The sequence below is a fragment of the Dermatophagoides pteronyssinus genome, unplaced genomic scaffold (genome assembly GCF_027571235.1).
Source record: "Dermatophagoides pteronyssinus isolate colony J.1.1.1.1 unplaced genomic scaffold, Derpt_VIB-CSIC_2022.12 sq0041, whole genome shotgun sequence".
Classification (NCBI taxonomy): Eukaryota; Metazoa; Arthropoda; class Arachnida; order Sarcoptiformes; family Pyroglyphidae; genus Dermatophagoides; species Dermatophagoides pteronyssinus.
Genome location: NW_027461564.1, coordinates 157,296 through 182,686, shown reverse-complemented (window position 1 = coordinate 182,686; position 25,391 = coordinate 157,296). Strand labels below are relative to the sequence as shown.

Here is a 25,391-nt window from a genome sequence, read left to right as displayed (position 1 = left end):
TTCTAATTTGATGTTTATGAAAAAAAGCTAGGCTTCAAGGTGTCCCAATAAGCAAAGTTTCAATCGATCGATTTGGATGAAATTTTCAATTTTCTTTACGCCAAAATAATGCGATGAATCCGTTCTTTTCTGTAGACTTTCATTCTTCTGGCCTGAAGATGTTTCTTTTTCAAGTTTTTTTCTTTTGAAAAAAGTGGCTACCAATTTTGTTGGTTGTGGATTGGTGTTGATCATCATTATCATCATCATTACATTCTCTAATAATAATGTATTATGTAAAGTTTGGTTATCTCAATCTTCACATTGAGTTAGTCTGTTTGATACAAAAGAAGAAGAAAAAAAAACCACAAACCAAAAACCGATCATCATCATCCTAATCATCATTGTCCGTAATTGATGTTTGATCAATTTTTTTTCGTTTTTTCGATTTTGCATAGATCAAATTCGAATTTCAATTGAATCGATTTGAATTTTGTTTCTCATCTTAATACCAAACTAAAAAAATCTAAAAATATCATCGAAAATGTAGCGAGTCAATCAAATTACCCGATGGTGGTGGTGGTTTTTGCACTAGCCAAAAATATATACGATGAAAGTATTTTTGATTTCGAAAAAATATCATCATCATTATCATTATTGGTCATTGGTCATCATCTTATTGTCTATCATTAGCATACCACCAATAGACAAAAAAAGACAACGAAAATTGAATCTTTGAATAAATTGTACTCAGTGGAAATTTGCCTTAAAGTCAATGTCGTTAATATTTTTATTGATGATCATCATCAACAAGTGGTTAGTTGTAGTTAGTGATATTAGTATTAATTTGAATTCAATCAAAATGAAAGATTTTTCAACAAAGTTGTTTTGTTTATTCCATGTGATTCGACCAAATGATGATCAATATTAGAGAAGAAAAGTAGAGAAAATGAAAATCAGATCAATTAGATGACCTGATTGATTTCACCCAAAAAGAAATCGATACAGTTATAATATGGTTAGGTTGAGAAAATCAAGTTTTTCGTTGTTGTTTGTTCAACATAATTTCTTTTTGAAAACAAACTGATTTTCATTTGTTTGTTTGGATTCAAGTTTCATTTCAGTTTCTAAAAAATAACAATTTTTCGATTCGTCTCATTAGTCATTATAATTAGTTGGACTAGCAACAAGTCAACCAAAATAAAGCAAAAACAAAACAAAAAACTGTTATCTTTAATGATCCAGTGCATAATTGTAACGGGCAAATACACAAAATCTATTCGTTTTTTCACCCATTTTTACATTGTTTTTTTTCTGTTCAAAATGAAAATGAATATCTCTATTATATTTCCAAACGAAAAATTTCCCTACAAAATCTACCTGGGCTGAACCTACAAGTGCAGGTATATTGGGTGCCGAAAGGAAAATTTTTTTTGCTAAAATTTTTCAACCGGAAAAAATACGTTTGTTTTTTTTCATTGACATAATACATTAATTAGTCGCTACACATATACCGACTCTCTATCTATCTATCTTTTTTTTCATTTTAAATAATAATAATCCATATTTGTTTGTCTGTTTAGTTTGGTTGTCTCTTTGGTGATGATTGTATTCATTCAATTTACCTGCTTTCATCATCATCGTCATTATTACCATACGTACAACACACCCTAATAACCTAGATTTTGTTTGTTTGTTACCAGTTTTTTTTTCTATATCAACTTTGTTTATTCATTCATTTTGATATTATCATCATCAATATTGAAACCTGATTTGTCGTTTTAGTTGTTAGTTAGTTAGTGTTTAGTTTCCTCAAAACAGTTTTTCTCGTTTGTTTGTTTGTTTGATTGTGGAAATTTTTTTGAAAAAATCAATAATTCCAATATAATCCGATATGTATCAATTGGTTGTTGTTGTTAATCACTAGAAAACCTTCGAGAAAACAATAATTTCTAATTTGTGACCTAAATAGATATTGATTATTATCCTGGTTGTTTGTTTGTTGAGGAAAAAATATATTTAATTTCATTTGTTTCATTGGAAATTAATAGTATGACAAAAAGTGGTGTGAGAAGAAGATGCCTGCTTGCTTGTTTGGATGTTTTCCTATTTATGAATAATGTCATAAATTTTACCTAGAAGCTACAAATGAAAAAAAAATATTTAAATATTTGTTCGGATTATGATGATGATTTTTTGCCATTTTGTTATTGCAAAATTTCGAGTTAGTTGAAGAAAAGGGAATTCCATCATGATTCGGAAAAAATTGGATAAGATCAATCGATCGATACTATCCAAATCGATCTGTGACCGGTTATTCATATCACAGAATGATTTTCGTTCGTAACATTACCATTATGATTTGTTTGAATTGAATCCAAGTATTAAAGGAAAAAAATGTTGACCAAAACCTAAACCAAACCGCGGCCAATGATAATCATCATCAATTGAACATAATAATGAAACATACCACACACACAGAAGCTGGAAAGAAATGAAATCTATTTTTAACCCTTTATTATTATTTTTATTTCATTAGATTGATGCTTGTGTGTCATTTTGTTATATGATTCAAGGATGAAATTTTCTTTTTTGGTTATTTGCAATTGAATTGAATCGTATCGTTGTTGTTGTGTGAATCAACAACATTGTAACAACATTTTTTTCAATTCCTGTTTTCATTAAAATAATGATGATGATGTGAATGTTAATTATAATTAGGATGATGATCATCATTGTAGCATCACGGTAATGATATTATCTTAATCGTATACACAGGCAAAATGGTGATCCTCATCATCATTATGATTATGACAATTATTTTCAAAGAAAACAAACATTAAAACCAACATTTTAAAAAAAAGTCTCCAATTAAGATCCGACCATTTGAAAAAGTACCTGAAAATAACCCTTTTCCTTTCAATGTCTTAACAACCAACCAACCGTAAAGATCTTGCGAAATCAATGAGAAAAAACTATTACAAAATACTAAAACGATGATGTTTTAATCTGGAAATTTTTCATCAAAAAAAAACTTACACTTTAAATTTTATATCATTCGAACCAATAATGTTTTTCCGGATATTATTCTCTCCTACACAAACATAGTGTGTGTAATCAGATGATGATGTAGGATGTTTATTTATTTGTTTGGTTGTTGACATAAAATTGCAATTTTTGCAGTGTCAAAAAATTTGGTGTAAATTTTTAACTGTCAAAAATCCAGAAAAGAAACATTGCCCAACATTACTCCTTAAGGTTATTATTCTTTTTCCGACGCGTTTTATCGATATTTAAATCAATTTTAATCAAAATAAAATTTTTTTCATTGAAATCCTAACCGTTTTTTGATTCTCAAACATCAAACATCAATTTTCCAAAATACAAAAAACTTTTTCTGGTTTGATTTAGTGTTTGTTTGTTTGATCTGTTTATTTGTGACAATTTTTTTTGTTGTTGTTGTTCAAACCAAACACAAGAGACACCGACAGAGAAAGAGATTGTACTATCAAGATAATGATGATGGAGAAATGAAACGAATAATAATATTTATAGTGAGTAAACGCCCTGGTATATTTCCTGGTTTTCTGGGTTGCTTGCTTGGTTTGATTTTTATCATCACCATCATTATTAACGATTTTTTTCATCATCTAATTCAATTGGATGCTGTTGTTGGTTTGCAGGCTTCATTTAATATTCAAAAATAAAAAATTTATGTTTTATGTTTCGATTCATTTCATTTCAGTTCATCATATAGTTTCACGTCTCGCTTCCTTTCACATCCTCGATTGCCATCATTATCATCCACGACTTTCATCATTCCATCCAATAATCTTATCACCTAAAATGGTATAAATGTACCGATTACATTGAAAAATCCAATCCAAAATCCATAAATCGATATCTATCTATTTTGTCATTTTTTTGTGCTCCAAAAAATTATAAAATACCGATTCCGGATATTATCATTATCGGCAAAATTGTACATTTTTTTTGTATTTTTGGAAACAAAATGATATGATATGTTTTATGTTGTGGACAGTGTCATCATACCAATCACCATCATTATCATCATCAATGTTGATCCAATCCAATCAAGTGTTCGGCAATTTATTTTTTCATTTATCTTTAAATTCAAATAAGGTAAAAAAGTTTTACGCTTTCTTTTTATCGTATTGCACTATAAAATGAAAAATAGTAATACCACTTTGATTTTTTTGGATGTCTTTGATAAAGATGGAATGTTGATCACTATGGTATCAAAGAGAGTGGAGAGAATTGAGATTTATGAAAACTATATGATGATATTGTTTTCTGTTGGTTTCCACATTGATCAATAGTTTTTTATTAATCATCACCATTTGATGATGATTATCTTTAAATTTTGGTTTGTTTCTTTTTTTCGGTTGTTACTAGTGGATAATAGATTTTATTATTACTAATCCATTTTGTGTATCCGCGATGTGAATTCATCATTATTTTTTATTGCGAAAAAAATTTGTTCATTTCTTGGTGAGTGTTCACTTACATTCTTCTCAAGAATTTTTGTTTCTCTTTTTTATTCAATTCAATAGAAAGTGAAATCATCTTTATGTTTTTGTTTGTTTGTTTAGAGTGAGTGGGTGTGTGTGAAAGAAGTCTTCGTCGTGATCAGGTCATAAACCCTTCTAGCAGTCATTTTTATGATATGATTCTGTTAATAAAATATACAACGAGAAATGTAAACAAAGTTTCAATCAGCATCAAATAACTTTGAAATTTGTCAAAAGTTTAATGGTAAATTTTTTTCTCGCAAGACAAATTTTAAAGTATTTTCACTTTCGAAAAATTATGATTGTATTGGTTTGTATTTGTTCTGGCTACCTGTCGAGTTATTGTCGAATCTTTCAATCTTTTCGAATATCTCTCACGAGAAAATTACCTAAACAAAATCAATAAAAAAATGAAATGAAAAAAATTTTATTTCTCAAATGGTGGCACAACAACAACAACCACTACTAGTCAAAATAAATTAGCTAGGATTTTCACTTGGGCAATTTATTTATTTATATGGTTTAAATAAAAAAGGATTGTATTGATTGACCAGAAACCATCAAGGAATCATCCGATTATATCTAAACATGCTCAAATACTATTGGCCAACAACAACAACAGGGTTGTAATTTTCTTCTTCTTTTTGGTTCGTTTTAATCACATTATTTTCAAATTGAATGGTCAAATTTGATTGAATCAATCAATTTTCCAAAAAAATGAATATTTTTTCCCCGTATAAATCAATGTGAGCATCATTATCATCATGGTTTTTCATTTCAGGTTCATTGACATCCTTTCTTTGATATTTTTCCCATTGACTTATATATATTAGTTTTCATTGAGAAGGAAAATAGTAATTATTAAATAATCACATTGTATTATTTACATTTTCATTTCATCCCAAGAAATAAATTGAAGATTCAATTTCATTTTCTAGAAAAGGATTCAAATGAACGGATCTTTTACTCTCACTCACTCTATTCATATTGATGTGCTTGGTTAGTTTGAATGTTTTTCCATAACAATAATGATTTAGCTAAATCATAATATTATTACTATTCATTCAAAGTTCATTCACTTGATGACTGACTAACTTACTTATATTGTTTTTCTGGTTTTTCTTTCAAAACAGAAACGAGAGATGTTAGTTTTTATTTGGTTGAAAGTCTTACAACAGTAACAGGTAGCCATATTATATAATAATTACCTTGTTGTTGTAGAAAAACAACCGTACATTCTCAATATTAGTTTTTTTATTCAAAAAAATAATTTTAAGATATTCAGCCAACCGCGGTAAACGAAAAACCAGAAAATGAACCCGATTGTCGTGATATTTTCTTCTTCATATTTTTCATTTTTTAGGCCATTAGTTTAATATTCTCATTCAATCATCATATTGACTTATTTTCATTTCATTTTTTCTCTGTGAATTAACGATCGATTCATCGATCCGAATGCGGCCGGTTTTTTGTTGTTGTTGTTAGTTTGGTTTGATTGAGAGGGGCATCATTTTCATTCAGTTTTTTTTCATCGTCGTCGATCTTCATCATCATTATTTGGGTATCCAAATGTTACCTCTTTTTCCCCCGAATCAGCATCATTCATTCATTTTCTCTTTCGCTTTCTCAATTTTTTTTGGTTATCTCTTTTTTCTCTTTTTAGCAACAACAGGTAACTTTCAATACTTTTTATTTATAAAATTAAAGTGATGTTCAAATCAAAAAGAAAAAGAAAAACTAACTGATTGAAAAATAAAACACAGTGGCTCTTTTTGTTATTCTTTTTTCGTCACTACATATTTTGTTTATCTGGTGTTGTATAAAGTGTGTTATGGAAAGATTTTTTCATTTTCGCATTTTTTTTTGTTGGTGGTGGTGAACAGAAAGGAAAAACTTCATTTCACCTGAACAAGACACACACTGATGGCTATAATGGCCATATTGATAAAACCTTGAAGTGTGTGTGTGTGATATGCTCAAGAGAAATAAATAAAGAGTTTTCGTTTCTTTTTTTTCATTACCTGAAATATCATGATTAAATATTTTCTACAACAACAAAAATTGAAGGTACATTTTTGTTCTTTGCAACCAATAAGGGTTTTTTTCTTTTCTTTCTATCGATTTTCAGATATTCAGGTGGTGGTGGTCAGTTAGTGAAAAGTTTGTTTGTAAGTTATTAGCATAGCCACGGCATCAAAAAGTCATAAGATCGATCGATCTGATCGATTTCATATGAAATATTTGAAAATGTAAAAACTTTCTAATTGATTGTCGTCATCGTTGTTGTTGATTGTCGTCGTCGTCGTCTTCGTTATTCGACGAAGAAATTGTCGCCAAAAAACAACAACAACTTTATTTACTAGTCGCCAAATATCAACAAGGAAAACAACATATTTTATCTCCAATAATTTTTTATATTGATCTTTGTCGCCATAGTCGTCTTCGATAAATATTACGACGACGCTCAATCTTTTATTTGATCATCATCAAATGAAATAAATTACCAATCATATAATCTTTTCTTGTCTGTCCACTGTGTTTGTTTGTGTGCAATTTTACAAATAAAACAAAGACGACGACTACAACCAACGACAAAGATCAATCTTGATTGATAATAATTCAATATTAATGGTGATCTATGAACAAACCAAACCAAGCAAATAACGAAAAAATCATTCACTTTTGCCATCGAGAAATTCACAGCCAACCAACCGGCGAACCGGCAAAAAATGTTTGCAAGAAGAAGAAAAAAATCCTGGTCAAACATCAATTGAAATAAACTTTTGCTAAATTTATTTCTTTTCTTTTCTTAATAAAATCATCATCATTAAGGTGTTAAAAATGTCAAATTCATGTGAAACAACAGCACAACCAGAATAAATAAGTAAATTGTTTTTTGGTTGAAAATTTTTTACTTGTTTTCGGCAAATTATCCTTTTGTTTTCGTCTTGAGTGTGTGTTTGTTTGTTTCTTGAGTTTGATGTCTCAATCTAAAGCGAATGCAAATTCAATTGTTTTTCCTTTTCGAAAGCAATTTTTTCTTGGTTTTTTTCTGGGTTAAATTTTTATTATTCAACAATTGTCAACTGATGTGACATTTTTTTTCTATTTGAGTGTGAAACTGAAAAAAAATTGAAAGTGTTTCGGGTTTCAATGCTTTTTTCACCCTAAATGTTCTGTAATATAGATTCTGAATGATTTTTAAAGTTTTTCGTGTGTGTTTGTGTTTTTCCCATTTGAATTTAATGTAATTGTTTTCAGTTGAAAAAAACTTTGACTAAATTTTTGTTTTTTCTCATTTCTCATCATCAATACAGGATTTTTGGGGAAAATATTTGTGTTTTATGTCAATTTCCGATAAACAACAACGCAGAAGGAAAAATTGAAAGTTTTTTCTGTTTGTTACGCTGATGAAATTCAACAAAATTGCATAACCAAATAGATTATGATGAAATTATGAATCAATTTTTCAACAAACATCCACAGCATCACCAACAAACAATCGATATATCGATCAAAGTAAAAAAACAAAAACCTTTTTTTCTCTCCTAATGACGACATCATCATCATTATCATTATCATTTGTCGATTTCATAATAAACAAAATTCCAACTACGTACAAGCAATATCATCTGTCATCAGTTATGTGATTTCCTCAATTTTTTTGTTGTTGTTGTTGTTCTTTTATGAAAACAACATTTAAATTAAATTAAAATTTTCGAATCAATTTTAGATGTGTTCATCAATCAATCAACCAATCAATTAGTTAATTAAAAATTTTTGTATGTGTTTTTTATAATCATCTTTAATCCAAAATCCATCATCATCATTGTTATCATCATTTAACATAGCACACACAAAAATATTATTATCACATGAAAAAATGCGACGAAACGTTTCAAATCAATATGATCCAAATATGCCTATGGGCAAAAAATTTATCGTTGTACATGTACAGAATGAAGATCCGCTCTATTTTCTTGTCGAGGTAAGTCTTTTTTTCAGTGATTTAATAGAAAAGGAATGAATTTCGATTGCGATCCGCTGTTGTTGTTGTTCGTTACGTTTTGAAAGTAATTTTGTTTACCTGTTTTACTTTAAAAATTTCACATCATCATCATCATGATCGTTAAGTTATGTGGATGGTGATACTACATGATCGAAATCATGTATTCCAAAGTCATATCACTTCTTGAATAACTACTGCACTTGATTATCATCATTATCATCGTCATCATATTTTTCAGTGCAAGAGAGAAAGAATGTTTACCTGGAAAAAGTGACATTCAGAATAGAAGAAAAAATGAAATAAGAAATATGAAATGTAATGAAATTAAAGAAACGGTTTCCATTGAATTTATTTCTAGTTTGCTAACTTTTGCATAGATATAGACAAAAATGTATTTGCAACTTTTATCGATTGCTTTGAATGATGATGATGATGATGATAACATAGATTTTTTCCTTCACACTTTTTTTTTGGTTTGAAAAAAAAAATATTTTTTTTTCTGTTTGGCTTTAATATTTATCCAAAAAAAATATGGCCACATCATTCATTCATTCATCATGAAATGAATGTTAAACGAAGAAGCGATGTAAATGATGATGGTCAATTCAAATCGAATCGACAATCAAAGTTAATATAGTTTGGATTTGTCTGTGAGAGATGATCATTTTTCATTTTTGTTTTTATTTGTCAGCATCATTCATATTCACTAGGATAATATTGGAAAATGCTAAATTTAGAAAATTACATTTTTTTCTTTGATTCAGATATGCATCCTTTTCATTTTGAGATTCTTAAATTGCTTAATTGTTTTTCGATAAACAAAAAATGACAACAACAATTTCAAACAAAAAATGATAATATTACTTATGGAAAATGTTTTTATTAAAATCATCATCAATTTTTATTTTTATATAGGTCAAAGCCAAAGTATGCGAACTATTTGTACAGATAACTAAATTTTTAAAATTGCTTGAACCTGAACTATTTGGTTTGGCCATTGAATCCAATGGTAAGTGTCAAAAGAATGGAGAACAAAATTTTCAATTATAAGCTTACTTTTCCACACACATAAATCACATGCACTATTCAATGATGATCATTTTTGAAAAGTTAAATTAATTAATTTAGTTTCCGAAAAAAATTTCCTTCAGTGTAACACACACAAACATAAATTTGATTTTCACCTAGCGAAAATTTCAATAAATTTTTAAAAAATATTTTACCTTCTCCCCATACATAGATAAAACATTAATATTTTTGGATCCGTTGGAAAAACTATCCAAATATGCACCGAAATCATGGAAAACACAGAATAATGTACGTTTTTCTTTGAAATTAAAAAAAAATAATCAAATTAAACACAATTAATTAATATAAACAGGGTCTGGACAATAAAGGTCTACCATTATTTGACGTATATTTTCGTGTACAATTCTATGTCGATTCTTATCTGTTCATAAGGTAATTGCATCAATCAGTTTTTAACTTAAAATATTTAAAAAATAAATTGATTATTATTAATGTTGTAGTTGTAAAATTGCCAAATATTATTATTATCATCAATTACGGGAAAATGTTTTACGTTATGAACAATCAATGTCGGAAGAACGTTGTTTCCTCCTAGCATCATATGCATTGCAAGCTGATTATGGAAATTATAATCCAAAATTGCATAAAACTCGTTATTTTGAACCGGATCATTATTTTCCACAATGGGTTAGTGTTGTTGTTGTTTAAAGAATTTTTTTTTAATCCAAATAATAATCCTAATAATATTTTTCCATTTGGAAATGATCAGGTGATTGATGAATTAGGCCGTGATTATATTCAACGTTATTTACCTGCCTTACATTGTGATCATAAAGGAATGTCCAAATCGGAAGCACAATCAATGTTTATACGTGAAGCATCCGATCCAATTGCTGGACATAATTTTCATCTGTATAAAATGGTATCCACCTCAACCACTCCATCCACCTCCAGTAACAAGAAAGCAACATTACCATCGGGAGATATATGGTTGGCAATTACCATAACTGGTTTGATGATTTATGCAGCTGATTCATCAACACCAAATCAACAAAATTATCATCGATTAAAAACAAGGATCTCTTATTTTCCATGGTCTGATATTGGGAAATTATCATTCGATAAGAAAAAATTTGAAATTCGTTCAATCGGTGCCCAAAGTCGTAAATTTATTTATTACTGTCGTTCGGAAGAAATTGCCAGATTTTTATTATGGTTTTCACGTGCAAGTCATCAATTTCATCTGATGGTACTGCCAAAAATGCGTGAAATGTTAAAACGAGAAGCTGAAATAAATCGGAGAAAATATCGTGAAAATTGTATTTCATCATCTTTATCGCCATCAACAACAGCCAATATGACCACCACCAACCAACCTCATCACCGCCAATTCGAATCGAGCATCAAGCAGTGTTATATGCGAAGAAATTAATAATAATAATCATTCTAATAAACAAATAACAGCAAAATCAATATCACCATTCGAATTTAGTTCGGCAACCAGTAGCAAAAGTTCAACAGGTAATCATAAAAAATCACCGATAACATCCGATCTGGATATTTCGACATCGTCATCATCAGTTTGCTATGGATTATTATGCAACAACAACAATGATGGTAATGGTAATGATGATCATTTAATTAAAGATTCAATCGATGATGATGATCAACAACAACAACAAAGAAATTCAGTTATATCACAAACATCATCAAATACAACATCGGGTATTGCATCGGAAAAAATGCATTCCGTATTAGGTGATGAAGATTCGGATCCAGAATCTGATTTATTAATGTCATTGAATGGTCATCATCATCATGGCCATGGGCATCTTAATATTGGTCATCGTGCAATTACATTATCATCATCATCATCTTCAGGATGTCATTCCCCGCAACCGGTTGTATCAATGGAATCATTAGCAATGAGTGAACCAATCAATGACAATCATCATCATCATAGAAATCATCCACTTAACCATCATCATACAGGAGATAAATCTTCAATGATGAAAAAACATTCAATATCAATATCAAACATTATGATTACGGCCAATAATGCTGAAACATCATCACCGATTTCGTCGTCATCATCTTGTTCATCAAATTCACAGATTAAAAACATCAGTACAACAGTTTTACCAACCGAAATCGTTGTTGTTAATCCGGATAGAAATTCCAAAGTTTCATTATGTCTAAATATTAATGGTGGATCATCGCGATCATCCAAATCATCGTCAACAAAATCAAAACCATCGAAAAAATCCACAACAAAAACAAATGAAGAATCGGATGATTCTGATGCAGATGAAATTGATTCATCATCAAACGATAAGAGTAACCGATCAAATAAAAGTAGTGTTACAGTATTGTCAACCATTTTGAAACCAGAAGCTGAACGTTTATTGAAACAGCAAGGTATCGATGCTGTTGATAATATTGTTATCGATGCATTCAATAATGTTCCAACAGAAAATGATTCCAATGAAATTAATTCCATAGAATTGGCTGAATTGAAAGAATTTGAACAACAAGAAAAAGAAAAAATTATTCTCAATTCATTGATTGATAATATACCTCCACCGTTGCCATTAACATCATCAATGGATTCATCATCCGATTCTGATTCTTCCTCGGATTCAGATTCAGATTCTGATTCTTCGGATGATGATGATAATACTTTTCAATCACCAAAATCGAATCATCATTATTCTCCACTTGCTCAAGAGAAACGTTTACATAATAAGCCGCAGCATAATCAAGCTGATTTTTCTAGTCCAAATCAACAAAAATTTAATAACGATAATTCTACTAATAAAACAACAATAACAGAATTGAAATCAAAAAATTTACCAAAAACAAATCATATTTATGAAAATATTCCATATTCTGGTGATTCTGGTGCCACGATCAATCAAACAACAACGCCAAACAATATGAATGCCAAAAAATATTATCAACAACATGTTCCATTATCGATCAATCTACCTTTACGGCCATATCCATCATTGAATTCGGTTCCAAATCCAAATCAAACTTATCATCGAACTGGTATGCGTATCGGTGTATCATCATTATCACGTCCTGGCTCGGGAGCACAGAAAAATTTGACCAATTTACTTCGACAAAATGGTTGTATCCATTCTGCTGGTTTGAGTGGCCAACAACATCAACAACAATGGTATCCATTGAATAATTCGGTTACAAATCATCTTCATTTTGCCGGATCTGAACCAAATTTATATCAATTTGGTCAATTGAATCCTCCGCAACAACAACAGCAAAAACCAAAAGTAATTGAAAAATTAGAAAATTCAACCAAAAAAACTACCGAACAAAATCAAACACCAGTTGCCAATACATTTCGACAATTTATCAAAAATCAACTTGGTGATGGTGGTGATTATACGGCAAACGACAAATCTGTGGAGATACAAAAGCTAACATTAGATTTAAGTAAAATCAATAATAATAATGATCAATCAGCTGTTTATATAACACCACCACCATCGGCTGATTATAATCGAAAAACCTACAGCAACAACAACATCAACACTGAACAATTTTCAAAAACAATTTCTTCGCCTAGTCAACAACCAATGTCATCGTCGTCGAATGTAAGTTATGACGAAAATTTCATTGAGAATTTTCAATTTAATAATTATCATTTCATTCCTCCAAATAGATTTCAAGTCCAAGATCAATTTCATCAAACGACGAAGATCAACAACAACAGCCAAAAATTATACCGACAACAAAAAAATCCAAAGAATCACGTCTGAGAGAATTGAGACAACGTACATCGGATCTAAATCTACCATTAATAACAGCATTGTTTAATGATTCTAGCCTACAATTATCGGATCGTTTTATGATTGATCCACCTTCCAAAAGTCGATCGATGCAGCATTTAACACCACCAACAACATCCACACCATCAAATCATCATCATCATCATAATCGTCATCATCGTCAACATTATTATAGCAATGGGAATTGTTCTTCAGGTGGTTGTACATCATCATCATCATCGGAATCAACATCCGAATCATCAACACCATCATCATCAAGAGCAAGTCCAGCAAGTATTGAACGATCATGTACATTTCGTGTTGATGAAGCACTAGCTAAATCTGCACTTCGTCAATCATCAAATCGTAATGATGCTAATAATAACCATCATATTGATGATGATGATCATTTTCATATTGGACATCGACCAATAAGTTGGCATTTGGAAAAATCCAATGCATTCATCAATAATGGTTGGCCGCATCAATATAATGGCTATGGTGGCAATGGATCATCACCGAATCATCCCCATCAACAACAACCACAACAACCTCGTCGTTTATCAATGGGAAATAATAATAATGCCAATGCTAATAGTGGTGGTGGTCGAATAACAAAAATGATCATCAAACAACAACAACAGCCAAATCTATCGACTAATAATCAATTTTATCAACTTCGTTCATAAAAAAACCAAACTAATTCACATTCCATAGAATCATATTTTCATTACATCAATTTTATATAGCTTTAAACTTCCATCAATACTATTCTGGGTATTCTCTATCAATTTTTTTCTTTCTTTTTTTCTGGGACAATTCGTGAAATGGGTCGAAAAATTCATGTTTTTATCTTATGTCACAAAGACTGATTTTTTTATAAATTTTCCTTTTTTTAATTACTAACTTGTGGGGAGTAAGTGATTTTATTTTTTTCTCTCAAAAACAATTTGTAAAACGCAATATTTATTTTGGATTTTTTTTCTGTATAAAGATTGAATTTTTTTCTGGAAAAATAAAAAATTAATAACATTTCATTTAATTAATTTAAATTTTTTTCGCGAACTTTTTTGTTTGAATAAATTTCGTAGAATTTTGTTGAAAATTTTTCCGAAAGGAAAAAATATTCTGGACATACCGGCGCCATATAACCTTCGATCATCATTATTTTTTCTTCTATTTTGCCTTTTGAATGGACGTTTTATATAAACGTGGCTATACAAATCTGATTAAAATTGATTCCGGTGGTCAGGCACGTGTTTATAAAGCTGAACATGTACCGGATGGACAAATTGTTGCCATAAAAATAGTTCATGTTGAAAATCCAAACAATACTAAATTAGATGATGATTTAAAGCGTGAATTACAAATAATCAGTAATTTACAACATCCAAATTGTATAAAGATACATAAATTATTACGATCACAAGGTAAAGTTTATATTGTTATGGATTTTATGCCTAATGGTAACATTGGCAGTCGTGTTCGAAATGATGGTGAATTATGCGAATGGCATGCAAGGCTTTGGTTTTGTCCAATTGCACGTGCTGTTAAATATCTTCATGAACATAAAATTGCCCATCGGTAAATTCACTGATTGATTTTGATTTTGATAAATTAATTCTGATCCTAATCTTATTCAAAAAAGTGATTTAAAATTAGACAATATCCTATTGGATATACATTGGAATCCAATATTAACAGATTTTGGTTTCAGTCGCTTTGTTCCAATATTGGAAGATGGCAGTGTTCAAAAAAGTCATACATATTGTGGTACACCATCATATAATCCACCGGAAATATTGAAACAAATTCCATATGATCCATTTATGGCTGATATTTGGTGTCTTGGTGTTATGTTATTCATTATGATCAATAAAACTTATCCATTCGATAAAAGTGATCGTGAAAAAATGTATGAAGCTCAGCTAGAAAAACGTTATAAATTACGTGATGTGATTGAAATGAAATCATCGCCAGATGTAAAAGATTTAATTGATCGTCTGTTAGAACCACAGCCAGAATTACGTCCAAATATTTTCGATGTTTGTAGTCATCCTTGGTTTCCTCTAATATTAAGAGAAAATGAATTCATTGTTAAACGACGATCACCAGCAACTGCAACAGCAAAAACACCAACACCAAACAATGATGCAAAACAACCAGCATCACCTTTGACTGATTATCAACAACAACTACTAAAACAACAACAACAAATATTCAATAATTTAACAAAATCACCCGGAATTGATAATGCTGCAGCACGACATTACAGTGTAAAATATTTGAATAAAGCTTTTAAAATTAAACAACCACCAATATTAACAACGATGCAAAAACAAAAAAAATGAATCAATTTTCTTTTGTTTTTTCATAAAATAAACATTCTTTTTTAAATGACAACTATATTTCTTCTCATCATTCTAAATGTTCTTAGATGGCGCGCGCATTATTCATTCGGCTGTAAAGAATTTTATTCGAATGATCAGTACACGCAAACTCATTGACGATGAGCACAACCCGAAGACTCCATTTTGATTTTCATCAACATTCGCTCACATAAACACACACACCGAACCAATTGTCTTTGTCTTGCCTTGTTTTTGTGAGAATTATCATCGAAATTTTGTGGTAATTATCTGTTTGCTGTTGTTGTTACCTTCATCAAATATCATTTGCAAATAATCTTTGAGATTATTGTTGTTGGGTGTAAATTTTTTTCGAGTAACCAAGTTCAATAATAAAAGAACCGAAAATTGATCGATATAATAATAACGATATGCCTATTGTACCATCCGACCGGCGTAACCGTGTATTTATCGGTGGTATAGGTGATCGTATTACTAAAGAAGGTTTGATGACATGTTTTATGATGCAAGGAAATAATTTTGTATTCTTTAAAGATATTGAAGCCGAATTTGGTCGTTATGGAAAATTGACCAATGTTTGGGTTGCACAGAATCCGCCCGGGTTTGCTTTCGTTGAATTTGATCATATTGCCGAAGCCGATTTGGCTGTAAACGAAATGAATGGCAAATCATTTATGGGTTCGGCCAATAAAATTCGTGTCGAACATAGTCATGGCGGTAAATCACGTAATGGACGCCGTGGTGGTGGTGGTGGACGTTTCGATGGTCCACGATCATCATTCGGTGGCGGTCCACGGGGTTTTAATAGTGGTGGTGATGGTGGTTATCGAAGTAATGGCGGTGGATATCGTCGCATGGGACGTGATGGTGGTGGATTTGGTGGCGGTAGCGGACGTTTTGATGGCGGTGACAAACGTCGTCCATTTCAATCTGGCGGCGGTGGCGGCGGCCGATTTCCTTCGGGTGGTGGCGGTGGGGGTGGACCACCACGTTATGGACGAAGTGATCGTCCATATGGTGGACCACGACGATCACGTTCACCAAGCGGTAGAAGGTATGCATTGATAATAGCAACCAAAATCACATGATTTAATTTTCATTAATTCTTATTTATTAATCTTGCATTTTTTTTTTTGATTTTTTTTTTGCTCTGCGTTATTTCGATCTCTCGCATACGAACGCACACAATTCGTCCAAAAAAATTTTCTCGCACTTTTTGATCGCAACCCTTATCTCTCTATCTATCTTTATCTCTGTTTAACACCCTCTGCTCATCATGAAAAATGATAATTATTCTAGGTGATTTTGACCATTCTCGATCTCTCTCTATATATGTTCCTTGAATAGTATCCACGACAGAAAAAAGTGCCAAAAATATATTGAGCCAAAACAAAAAACGACCAATATTGATCTGAATCATTGATCACGATCGTTTTTTTAATATTTTGGTTGAAAACAAACATTCGCTCTAATCTAATTTTGATCGATTGCCAAAAAAAAATTAACCAAAGACAAAACGAAACGAAAAACTGTGATAACGATCGAATCTCGTTCACGAAATTATTCGGCATTCTGCTTTTTTTTCATCATCAAAGAAATTCGATTGATGAACATATTGTGATTGTGTATCGCATGTGATAAACAAATTCTCTAAATCTCCCATTTTTTGGCCATTAATTATGTGTGCTCATAAAGAATAGAATCTGAATCTGCTCCATGGTGTTTTTGATTGGTAGAATACATTTTGCTTCCAAAATTTTTATCTCTAGTCGTTATAATTTTTGATGAAATCTTTTTAAAATCTGCCTCTGCAAATCATTCTCTCTCTCGCTCTCTATTCTAAATATAAATATCTCTATTTTTTTAGTTGAATTTTATTCGATTTAAACATATATCGTCGAAAAATATTTTTTTCACTATTGAAATGAACCACTAACGAACAATATATTCTTGATTTCTTCTTCTCGTCCCTCTTTTTTTATCGTTGAAAAAAAACAAAATCAATTGACAATAACAATATTTGACAACATCGACAAAAATCGTCCAACCAATCATATGATGAATGAATGAATGAATAATCAAAATGTTCATTTTGAAATATTTGAGACAGTAACAAATATCCGCCACGTATTGAACCAATGTCCGATCATGGTTTTTCACCAATTGGTGGTGGTGGATACGGAAATCCAAGGTATTTGTTTATTATTATTTTTTTTAATGAAACCAAATGAAACAAACAAAAATACTAACTTTTCTTCAATCTACATATTTTATTCAAATCATGATTGACAAATATAAAGCCAATACTAAAACAAATATAATTCATCATCATCTAATATCCCATTCAAATAATCTCACTCACCTCACTCTACTTTTTTTTCTTGCCATCCAAATATATTCAACTTTTACTTCTTCACCAAAATATCGTCGTCGTCATATCTTCGCGATTTGAACACATAACACAACCATTTTTTTCTATACTAATCTTTGTCTTCAAATTAAAGTAAATCTCATCTTTATGATTATCAAATGAGAATATAAGTATTTCAATCGTATAGTCATCAATTCTAAATTGCATTCATCCAGGCCATTTTCTTCTTTGTATTTTTTTTCTTCGTAATTTCAAAGCCAACTTTTGTCTAGTTTTTTCTTAATAATTGTATTGTGTGTCAATTAAATCAAATCAACAAAAATAAAAAAAAATCTAAATTCTATAATTCAAAAATTCTGTTCATTCGCGGATGACAGACACAGACACACACACACACACCTACACAGTTTATTTAATAGTGGAAAAAATTAAAATGAAAAAAGCTTCATTCATATTTTGTCGGAATAATTCATTTTGAATATGGTTCATTTTTATTTATTTTTCCATTAACCAAAATAAAAGCCAGTTGACGATCGAGCGTCATCTGTTGTTTAAAAAAAAATTGTTAATTTTTTGGCCGATGAAATATATTCCAATCATAAAGATCAAATTTCGATTCAAATCCAATGGATCGTTGAACATTTAGAAACAATTCACCTAGATTTTGATAATTTGGTTTTTCATCGAATGACAATTTTCTTACGGTCGTCAAATATTGTTCAAATTCGTGCAACATACGTTGACAAATTGTTGATAATGATTTTTCTTTACATTCGGCAATACGTCTATGACATTCATTTCGATCGACAATATTTTCCAATTCCATCCATGGAAGTTTTCTGCAAAATAAATATGTTAGTAAATAACCAATCGATTCAAGATCATCACGACGACTTTGTTCGACACCACGATGTGCATTGATTGACATATAGCGAATATGAGTGCCAATTTGTAATGGACCATTTGCCTGTTCCATTTTTATGTGCGATTGTTGTTCATTGGAATAAGTTTTACACCATTTCAAATCAATAGCATACATCCACATCCATTTTTCTGAACCGGTTACACCATAAAGAAAATGTTCTGGTCTTATGTTTCGATAAACAAATCCACGATCATGAAAATATTTCATCAGGCATATCAATTGATAGCCAATCTGTGCCAAAGCACGAATCGATAAACGTTGATCACATTTATTCCACATATCCAATAAACTTGGTCCCAATAATTCCAAAACGATTGCCTCATAGGTTAAAATTGATCCAAAATATAACGGTTGTGGAACACGTAACATTCCTGCTGATGTTTCCAATGATTTATAAACTTTATATTCCCATCGAATCATATCAATATCATTTGAATCTTGATTATGTTTCATTTTGATAAAAATCCATCGTGTACGATCCGAATCATGATATGTTCCAAGATAATAATTGCTAAATATTTCCGTATTAAAATGTCTTTCGATTAAAAAACGTCCATCCAATATTTGACCAGTCGCAATCGGATATTTTGGTAGCTTTTCCGAACTTGTATTTGTCGATTTACTTTTTTCCATTTGTGATCTCACTCAGAGAAATGAAAAACAAACAAACATTTAGCAAACCACGTTGAATTCGATTTATATGTTTGTGAAAATAAATTTAATTTAAAATTGATTAAAAACTCGTGTTTTATTGATTTGTTTAAAAATATGATTATTACTCGATCAAATATAATTATTTTTGTTTATTTATTTGTCAAATTCGCTCATTGTTTCATCATCATACAATAGCCATTGATGGGCTATAATATCGGTAGTAGATATTCGTTGTTCTTCATCGGTTTCCAATAATTTCAATATTAAATCTTTTAATTCTTCCGAAGCACTTTCTCGTATCCTTGTAGGCATATATAATTTATCCATATGTTCAAGCATCATACGTTTAGGATCCCGATGATGAAATGGAAATCGATTATGTGTCATAGCATATAATAGAACACCCATTGCCCATGTATCAGCTTTGAATGGATTATATGGTTGTCGACGAAATATTTGTGGACAGTAATATGGCAATGTACCGCAAAATGTTTGGCTTAAAATATTATCTTCATTCATATCGAGTACATCGGTAGCAAAACCAAAATCCGTTAATTTAATTTTCCATTTGTCATTAAGTAATAGATTTTCGATCTTAATATCACGATGTGCCGTCCACATTTCCTCATGAAGATAATGAAGTGCTTGGCATGCCTGTCTAAACCATATTCTAGCTCGTCGTTCGGAAAGCATACCATGTTTTTTTAAATATTTAGCCAGATCACCATTGGCAGCAAATTCCATAAAAACATAAATCTTTTTATTGGAACGAAATATATCATAAACACGAATTATATTTTCATGTCTTATTTCCATCAATGCGGCCAATTCTCTTGGCAAAAATTTTTGCATATATTTTTGACTACATCGTAATAGATCAATAATTTTGACGGCACAAATTTCATTGTTACGTAATCGTTCAGCTTTATATACTTCGCCATATGAACCGAAACCAACAATGGTCATTAAACGATAACCTTTTTTCGTTAACATCAATATTGTGCGTTCATCGATTTGTGCCGTTGTAGTTGGATCTAAAAGTTTGGCACGTCTTTCATCACGTTTAACTTTTTTTGACATTTACTTATTATTATTGGATGTGTGATGTGACTGACATCCAATCAAATTAAATCACTCCACATTTTTCAATAAATTCCACCGAATGTTTTATATACAATATTTGCTTGTCGAATACATTCGTTATTAATTAACTTTTTTTAAACAAAAAAATTTTAATTCAATTTGAACAAACAAACAAAAAATTGTTACAAAACGGCAACTTTAATAATCAACCGAATGATCATCATTCATTAGATAATTACATAATTATAAATTTAATGTCCTTTTTACTGGAAAGAAAAAAAATTTAACAATCAAAAATATAAATCAAATGTTTATGATGATGATAATGATGAAACAATCATGATTCATGATAATTCAATTCAATTCTATACGAGGGTTACAAATTTCAGATAAAAACATAATCAGGAAAAAATTTAAAAAAAAAGAATGAAAAATTGTTCCCATTAACAATATCGATACAACAACAACAAACAAACAATGTGTGTATTTGTGTGTGATATGATGTCCGCTTTGAACGATTGTAGAAGAAGAAAAAAACATCATCATCAATGAATGATGGATTGGAAAATTTGTAAAAATCACATATGAAAAGGAAAATATATAAATTGTTTCATTTAGTATTTACTATTTATACGACATTTGTTTAAGCTAATAAAAAATTGTTGTTGTTGTTATTGATTGAAAAACAATAATTAAAAGTTTATCTATCTCCATTATCATTGATCATTGTTACCATGGTATTTCCGGAATTTGTATCGGAATTTTTTGCCGATATTTTCTGACTAATATTTTCATCATTATTTCCTTTATTATCATTATTATTGTCGGTATTCATTTCATTGGTCATCATTGTATCATTATTAGCCGAATTATCATTATTATCTTTATCATTTGAATCATTATCATTATTATTATCGATTCCATTTTCGATTGTATTTTTATAATCCTGTTCCATTGATGATAATTGTAATGCTGAGAGATCAATATGTGGTCTTGATTTACGATATTCTCTAAATTTACGTCTAAGATTATCACTATCAGGTTCGGCCATCTATATAAGGAAATTATATGTTATTGGAAAAATAAAAACAAAAACAAAAACAAAACAAACCTGAGTATAAGATTTATCACTATTATTTGTAACTGGTAATAGATCATCATCACCCAATAATAAATCATCATCATCAATCACATTATAAGGGTCGATGGACATTGATGAAAATAGATAAAGATCATCACAATTGTTTAATGTTGTTGATATTTCTTCAAATGTTGGATTCTTTTTGGCAAGATCATCCATTCTTTTCCATGCTTCTTTTCGTTCTTTAATTTTAAGCTTCTCTCTGGAAAAAACAAAACAAATAAATTAAATGAATCATGTGGAATTAAATAATATTTACTTTTGTCTATCAGCTTTGAATGAACGAACACATTCATGAAATAGAACCTGATTCATTTCCATAAATAATTTTTGTGCATTATAAATAAGACCATGTATTGTACGATTCCAATGTGATTTTGCATTACGATATAATGCTGGAAACATAATTGGTAATATCACTTGTATGTTATCGCTCATCAATGTAACAATATATTCATTATTCCAATAATAAAGTGCACGTTCAGCAACCTGAAAATGTGGTGATGAAACACATTTGGCTAATTGTTTGAATAAAGGTTCCATAACTTTTTGAAATTCAGTTGGTTCGATCACATCAAGAATTTCTTCAAGCTCGTTTAAAAACATAACCTCTTTTGGGCTATGTACTTTTGGCCAATATTTCAATAAACTTTTAATCACCTGAAAAGAAAACGAAAAAATTTATAATATTTCAGTTATTAAAAAAATTCAACATACAGGCTCTGTAAGGCTGGGATCTTTTTCCAAAAATTGTACAACACAATAGGCCAATTGTGGATGATAAACACTCAATGATTTTACTTTATGCAATGGCATCAAAACTTTGAGTAGAAATACTTTATGTTCTTCTTTCACTGGTAATGAGAAGCCATTTATAATGCTATAATAATCAAAAAGATCAATAAAATAAAATAATAACTTCATTGAATGAAAAGAGACAAACAAACCTTCCCAAAATTTCCAATAATTCTGCAATGCCATTATGTCGTTCAGTTTCATAGATGAAACGATAGAATATATTGTTCACTTGTTTTCGTATATAGGCACGAAGTCCTAGAAATTTTCCATAAATACGATGTAATGATGTTTTTAGAAAATCACGTTCACGTGGATCTTCACTATCGAATAATTCCAATAACTATATAAATTTCAAATCATTAATCATTATAATCATCCACTCAAATTGATTGATTCAATGCAAACTTACTTGTAAAACAAATTTTTGATCAAAATATTTTTTAGCAATCGATGCTTGAAAATCGGGTGATTCTAAAAATCTTAGAAAAAATTCATAAACAAATTGTAAATGTGGCCACGCCGCCTCCAATGTTGGTTCATCTTCTTCCGGATCAAATTCAGCACCATTAGGATTTGATGATGGTGGTAATATACGAAATACATTTGTTGAAAACTATGTCAGTTCAAAAAAATGATAAGAATCATTCAAACAAACAAAAAAAAACTCTACAGTAACATCCGAAAAAAACCAGACTTTTCCACATAACAAATCAATCACCAGGACAAAATAAAATTATGCTAATTTTCAATTGTACACATTTTTTTCTGATAAATCATTATCATTATCTACAACAACAACAACACTGACAACGCATTTTTTTTCTTTTGATCGCAATCAACATCTAACAACAACATCCCAAATCGTTGTTAGTGTAACAATTTTTTTTTAAATAAAGAAATAATAAAATGTACAATGTATAACATCATGTTAACAAGAAAAAAGACGGAAAACCGGCACAATATGGTGATGATGATTTCAGCAAAATTATAGATATATAGATTCTATCGTTCTAAAGTTTTAATCTTTTTATTTTTATTTTCCTGATACAAATTACATACACCTACATACATAGACAGTAGACGTCAATGATTAAAATCTTTTGATAGAAATACCAGAGAAAAAAACTTAATAAGTAATACCGGTTTTCTATTTCAACTAAATATCAAAAAAAACAGAAATGGCTTTTTGGTTCAAACATGATATATTTATGTTTACTTGAAAGAAAAAATAAACATCGTAAACAACAACAACATCGAAATGGCCCTCTGTGTATGATAAAAACATTTTCATGTTTATCCAAGAAAAAAAGAAAATCAACAACAAAAACAAGAATCATCTATAATTGAATGCTTAGTTAGTTAGTAAGTTAGTTAGCCTGATTAATGATGATGGTGATGTTAAGAAAAAGATGAAGTGTACAAAAATCTAGATCATGAAATGGAACGATAAAAAGTCATCATCATCATAGTGATCGATTTTTTTCGGTTGGATTCAATCGAAAAGGGTTGAAATTTTTAAAAATTGAAAATTCTTTTAGGCAAAAAAATAAATTCCTCCCCAAAAAATGAATTTTCAAACCATTATTGTTTTAAAGAAAATGAACAATGTTTGACGAAACAAAATAATGAAAAATTCAAACATGTAAAGGTATATATTTCATTTTGAAATGGTTTCATTTCAAAAAAAGACATATCATACGCACAAATCAAGTCTACACAAAATGAAATGTCATTCAGATCAACAAATTACATGATGATCATTATGAAAAATTTTTTCTTCTAGAAAAAAAAATAAATTTTGCAACTGATTTGATTGATTGATTGAAAAAACCGGATCTCAAATGTATCGAAAAGAAATTTTATATCGAATCAAAAAAAAACAAGCCATAAAAACAATCGTAAAATCAATCAATTTTACAGAGAGAGAACAAAAATCATCATCCAAAAGATTATCAATTTGAAACATAAAGAGGAAAACCAAAAAAATCCTTTTCAACAAAAAATTGATTTATGATCAACTTGAAATAATCAAAAAAAAAGTTTAACATCAATTTCGTTTGCTATTTCCTTAACTATGATTACCTAAAATGTCAGGTTAAAAATGAATGTTTTTTTTTGGTTACTAAAAGATTTTTGATAATTTTTTTTGGACAACCATGCTACTTATGCAGCAGTAGTAGTCGATTTAAAAAGGAAAGAAATTCCTTGAAAAAAACATGATTGAAATGGATAAATTGAAAATAGTGGAATTGCGATTTAGGAAAAATGATTAGATTGAATGATGCTTACCATATGAACAACTTCTGGATAAATAGGTTCAGTAATAACATTATTCTGTGTAACAATATATTCAACTAGTTCATGTAATGTTTGTCGTTTAATATCTTTCCATTTGAGATCAGATAATGGATCTTGACTAAAATCAAATAAAACACAACATTGTTGAATTTTTTGTATAAATAATTCTTCACGTTCATTCAGGGGTACATCTTTGATTGGTGGTAATTTTATTAATTCACGATTTTCACTTATTTCGAAACGTGATGCACTTAATCTACGTTCACGTCTTTCTGCAACAGGTGAATGTGGTTGATTTGTTGTCCAAACGCTATGAGCACCACCAACACTATGGCCACCGCTACCGGTTATTGATGATGTTTCATTTTTACTTTTTAAATTCAATGACATTATCACTGGTACATGATGATGG

General features: G+C 29.9%; 6 protein-coding genes across 9 annotated transcripts in view; 3 read left to right on the top strand and 3 right to left on the bottom strand.

The window, feature by feature from the left end:
• The window catches only part of LOC113794797 (uncharacterized), a 53,533-nt gene extending 39,147 nt beyond the window's left edge, over positions 1–14,386 (top strand). The window contains exons 5-12 of the mRNA XM_075823918.1: positions 7,829–8,499; positions 9,436–9,529; positions 9,761–9,837; positions 9,902–9,981; positions 10,050–10,236; positions 10,319–10,875; positions 10,934–13,166; positions 13,235–14,386. Coding sequence (XP_075680033.1) covers positions 8,395–8,499; positions 9,436–9,529; positions 9,761–9,837; positions 9,902–9,981; positions 10,050–10,236; positions 10,319–10,875; positions 10,934–13,166; positions 13,235–14,029 — 4,128 coding nt within the window. The 5' untranslated portion in view covers positions 7,829–8,394 and the 3' untranslated portion in view covers positions 14,030–14,386. The remainder of the gene's footprint in view (positions 1–7,828; positions 8,500–9,435; positions 9,530–9,760; positions 9,838–9,901; positions 9,982–10,049; positions 10,237–10,318; positions 10,876–10,933; positions 13,167–13,234) is intronic.
• A 78-nt stretch (positions 14,387–14,464) lies between these two features.
• Positions 14,465–15,743, top strand: LOC113794817 (testis-specific serine/threonine-protein kinase 3-like). The gene is made up of 2 exons (XM_027344961.2): positions 14,465–14,924; positions 14,989–15,743. Exons 1-2 carry the CDS (start codon positions 14,533–14,535, stop codon positions 15,689–15,691), a joined length of 1,095 nt encoding a protein of 364 aa, XP_027200762.1. The 5' UTR covers positions 14,465–14,532; the 3' UTR covers positions 15,692–15,743.
• A 131-nt stretch (positions 15,744–15,874) lies between these two features.
• Positions 15,875–18,534, top strand: LOC113794848 (uncharacterized). Of its 4 annotated transcripts, none has more exons than XR_012847059.1 (4): positions 15,876–16,192; positions 16,244–16,763; positions 17,816–17,900; positions 18,010–18,534. XR_012847059.1 is itself a non-coding variant. In XM_027344995.2 (4 exons), exons 1-4 carry the CDS (start codon positions 16,120–16,122, stop codon positions 18,017–18,019), a joined length of 684 nt encoding a protein of 227 aa, XP_027200796.1. In that variant the 5' UTR covers positions 15,876–16,119; the 3' UTR covers positions 18,020–18,534. The 4 variants fall into 4 exon arrangements, 3 of the variants coding, with proteins under 3 accessions (XP_027200819.1, XP_027200811.1, XP_027200796.1); XM_027344995.2 differs by having other exon boundaries at positions 17,820–17,900; XM_027345018.2 differs by lacking the exons at positions 17,816–17,900; positions 18,010–18,534 and adding an exon at positions 17,577–17,792 and having other exon boundaries at positions 15,875–16,192.
• A 14-nt stretch (positions 18,535–18,548) lies between these two features.
• On the bottom strand, positions 18,549–19,735 carry LOC113794827 (uncharacterized). The gene has a single exon (XM_027344973.2). It carries the CDS (start codon positions 19,636–19,638, stop codon positions 18,646–18,648), a length of 993 nt encoding a protein of 330 aa, XP_027200774.2. The 5' UTR covers positions 19,639–19,735; the 3' UTR covers positions 18,549–18,645.
• LOC113794837 (testis-specific serine/threonine-protein kinase 4-like) lies at positions 19,735–20,865 on the bottom strand. Its single transcript, XM_027344985.2, has one exon. It carries the CDS (start codon positions 20,737–20,739, stop codon positions 19,813–19,815), a length of 927 nt encoding a protein of 308 aa, XP_027200786.1. The 5' UTR covers positions 20,740–20,865; the 3' UTR covers positions 19,735–19,812.
• Positions 20,866–20,921: 56 nt separating this feature from the next.
• LOC113794768 (serine/threonine-protein phosphatase 2A 56 kDa regulatory subunit gamma isoform-like) lies at positions 20,922–25,369 on the bottom strand. The gene is made up of 7 exons (XM_027344904.2): positions 24,971–25,369; positions 23,091–23,294; positions 22,831–23,021; positions 22,601–22,763; positions 22,143–22,543; positions 21,854–22,085; positions 20,922–21,793 (listed from the first exon to the last, which is right to left on the bottom strand). The coding sequence occupies exons 1-7, from the start codon at positions 25,367–25,369 to the stop codon at positions 21,443–21,445; spliced, it is 1,941 nt and encodes a 646-aa protein (XP_027200705.2). The 3' UTR covers positions 20,922–21,442.
• Between the last annotated feature and the right edge of the window lie 22 nt (positions 25,370–25,391).

Coding starts and splice junctions, on each gene's coding strand:
- LOC113794817 (XM_027344961.2), top strand. CDS start 14,533: ATGGACGTTTTATATAAACGTGGCTATACAAATCTGATTAAAATTGAT. Junction 14,925..14,988: donor GAACATAAAATTGCCCATCG/GTAAATTCACTG, acceptor TATTCAAAAAAG/TGATTTAAAATTAGACAATA.
- LOC113794848 (XM_027344995.2), top strand. CDS start 16,120: ATGCCTATTGTACCATCCGACCGGCGTAACCGTGTATTTATCGGTGGT. Junction 16,193..16,243: donor TGATCGTATTACTAAAGAAG/GTTTGATGACAT, acceptor TATTCTTTAAAG/ATATTGAAGCCGAATTTGGT. Junction 16,764..17,819: donor CGTTCACCAAGCGGTAGAAG/GTATGCATTGAT, acceptor TATTTGAGACAG/TAACAAATATCCGCCACGTA.
- LOC113794827 (XM_027344973.2), bottom strand. CDS start 19,638: ATGGAAAAAAGTAAATCGACAAATACAAGTTCGGAAAAGCTACCAAAA.
- LOC113794837 (XM_027344985.2), bottom strand. CDS start 20,739: ATGTCAAAAAAAGTTAAACGTGATGAAAGACGTGCCAAACTTTTAGAT.
- LOC113794768 (XM_027344904.2), bottom strand. CDS start 25,369: ATGTCATTGAATTTAAAAAGTAAAAATGAAACATCATCAATAACCGGT. Junction 22,764..22,830: donor TTATTGGAAATTTTGGGAAG/GTTTGTTTGTCT, acceptor TGATTATTATAG/CATTATAAATGGCTTCTCAT. Junction 22,086..22,142: donor TTCAAAGCTGATAGACAAAA/GTAAATATTATT, acceptor TGTTTTTTCCAG/AGAGAAGCTTAAAATTAAAG.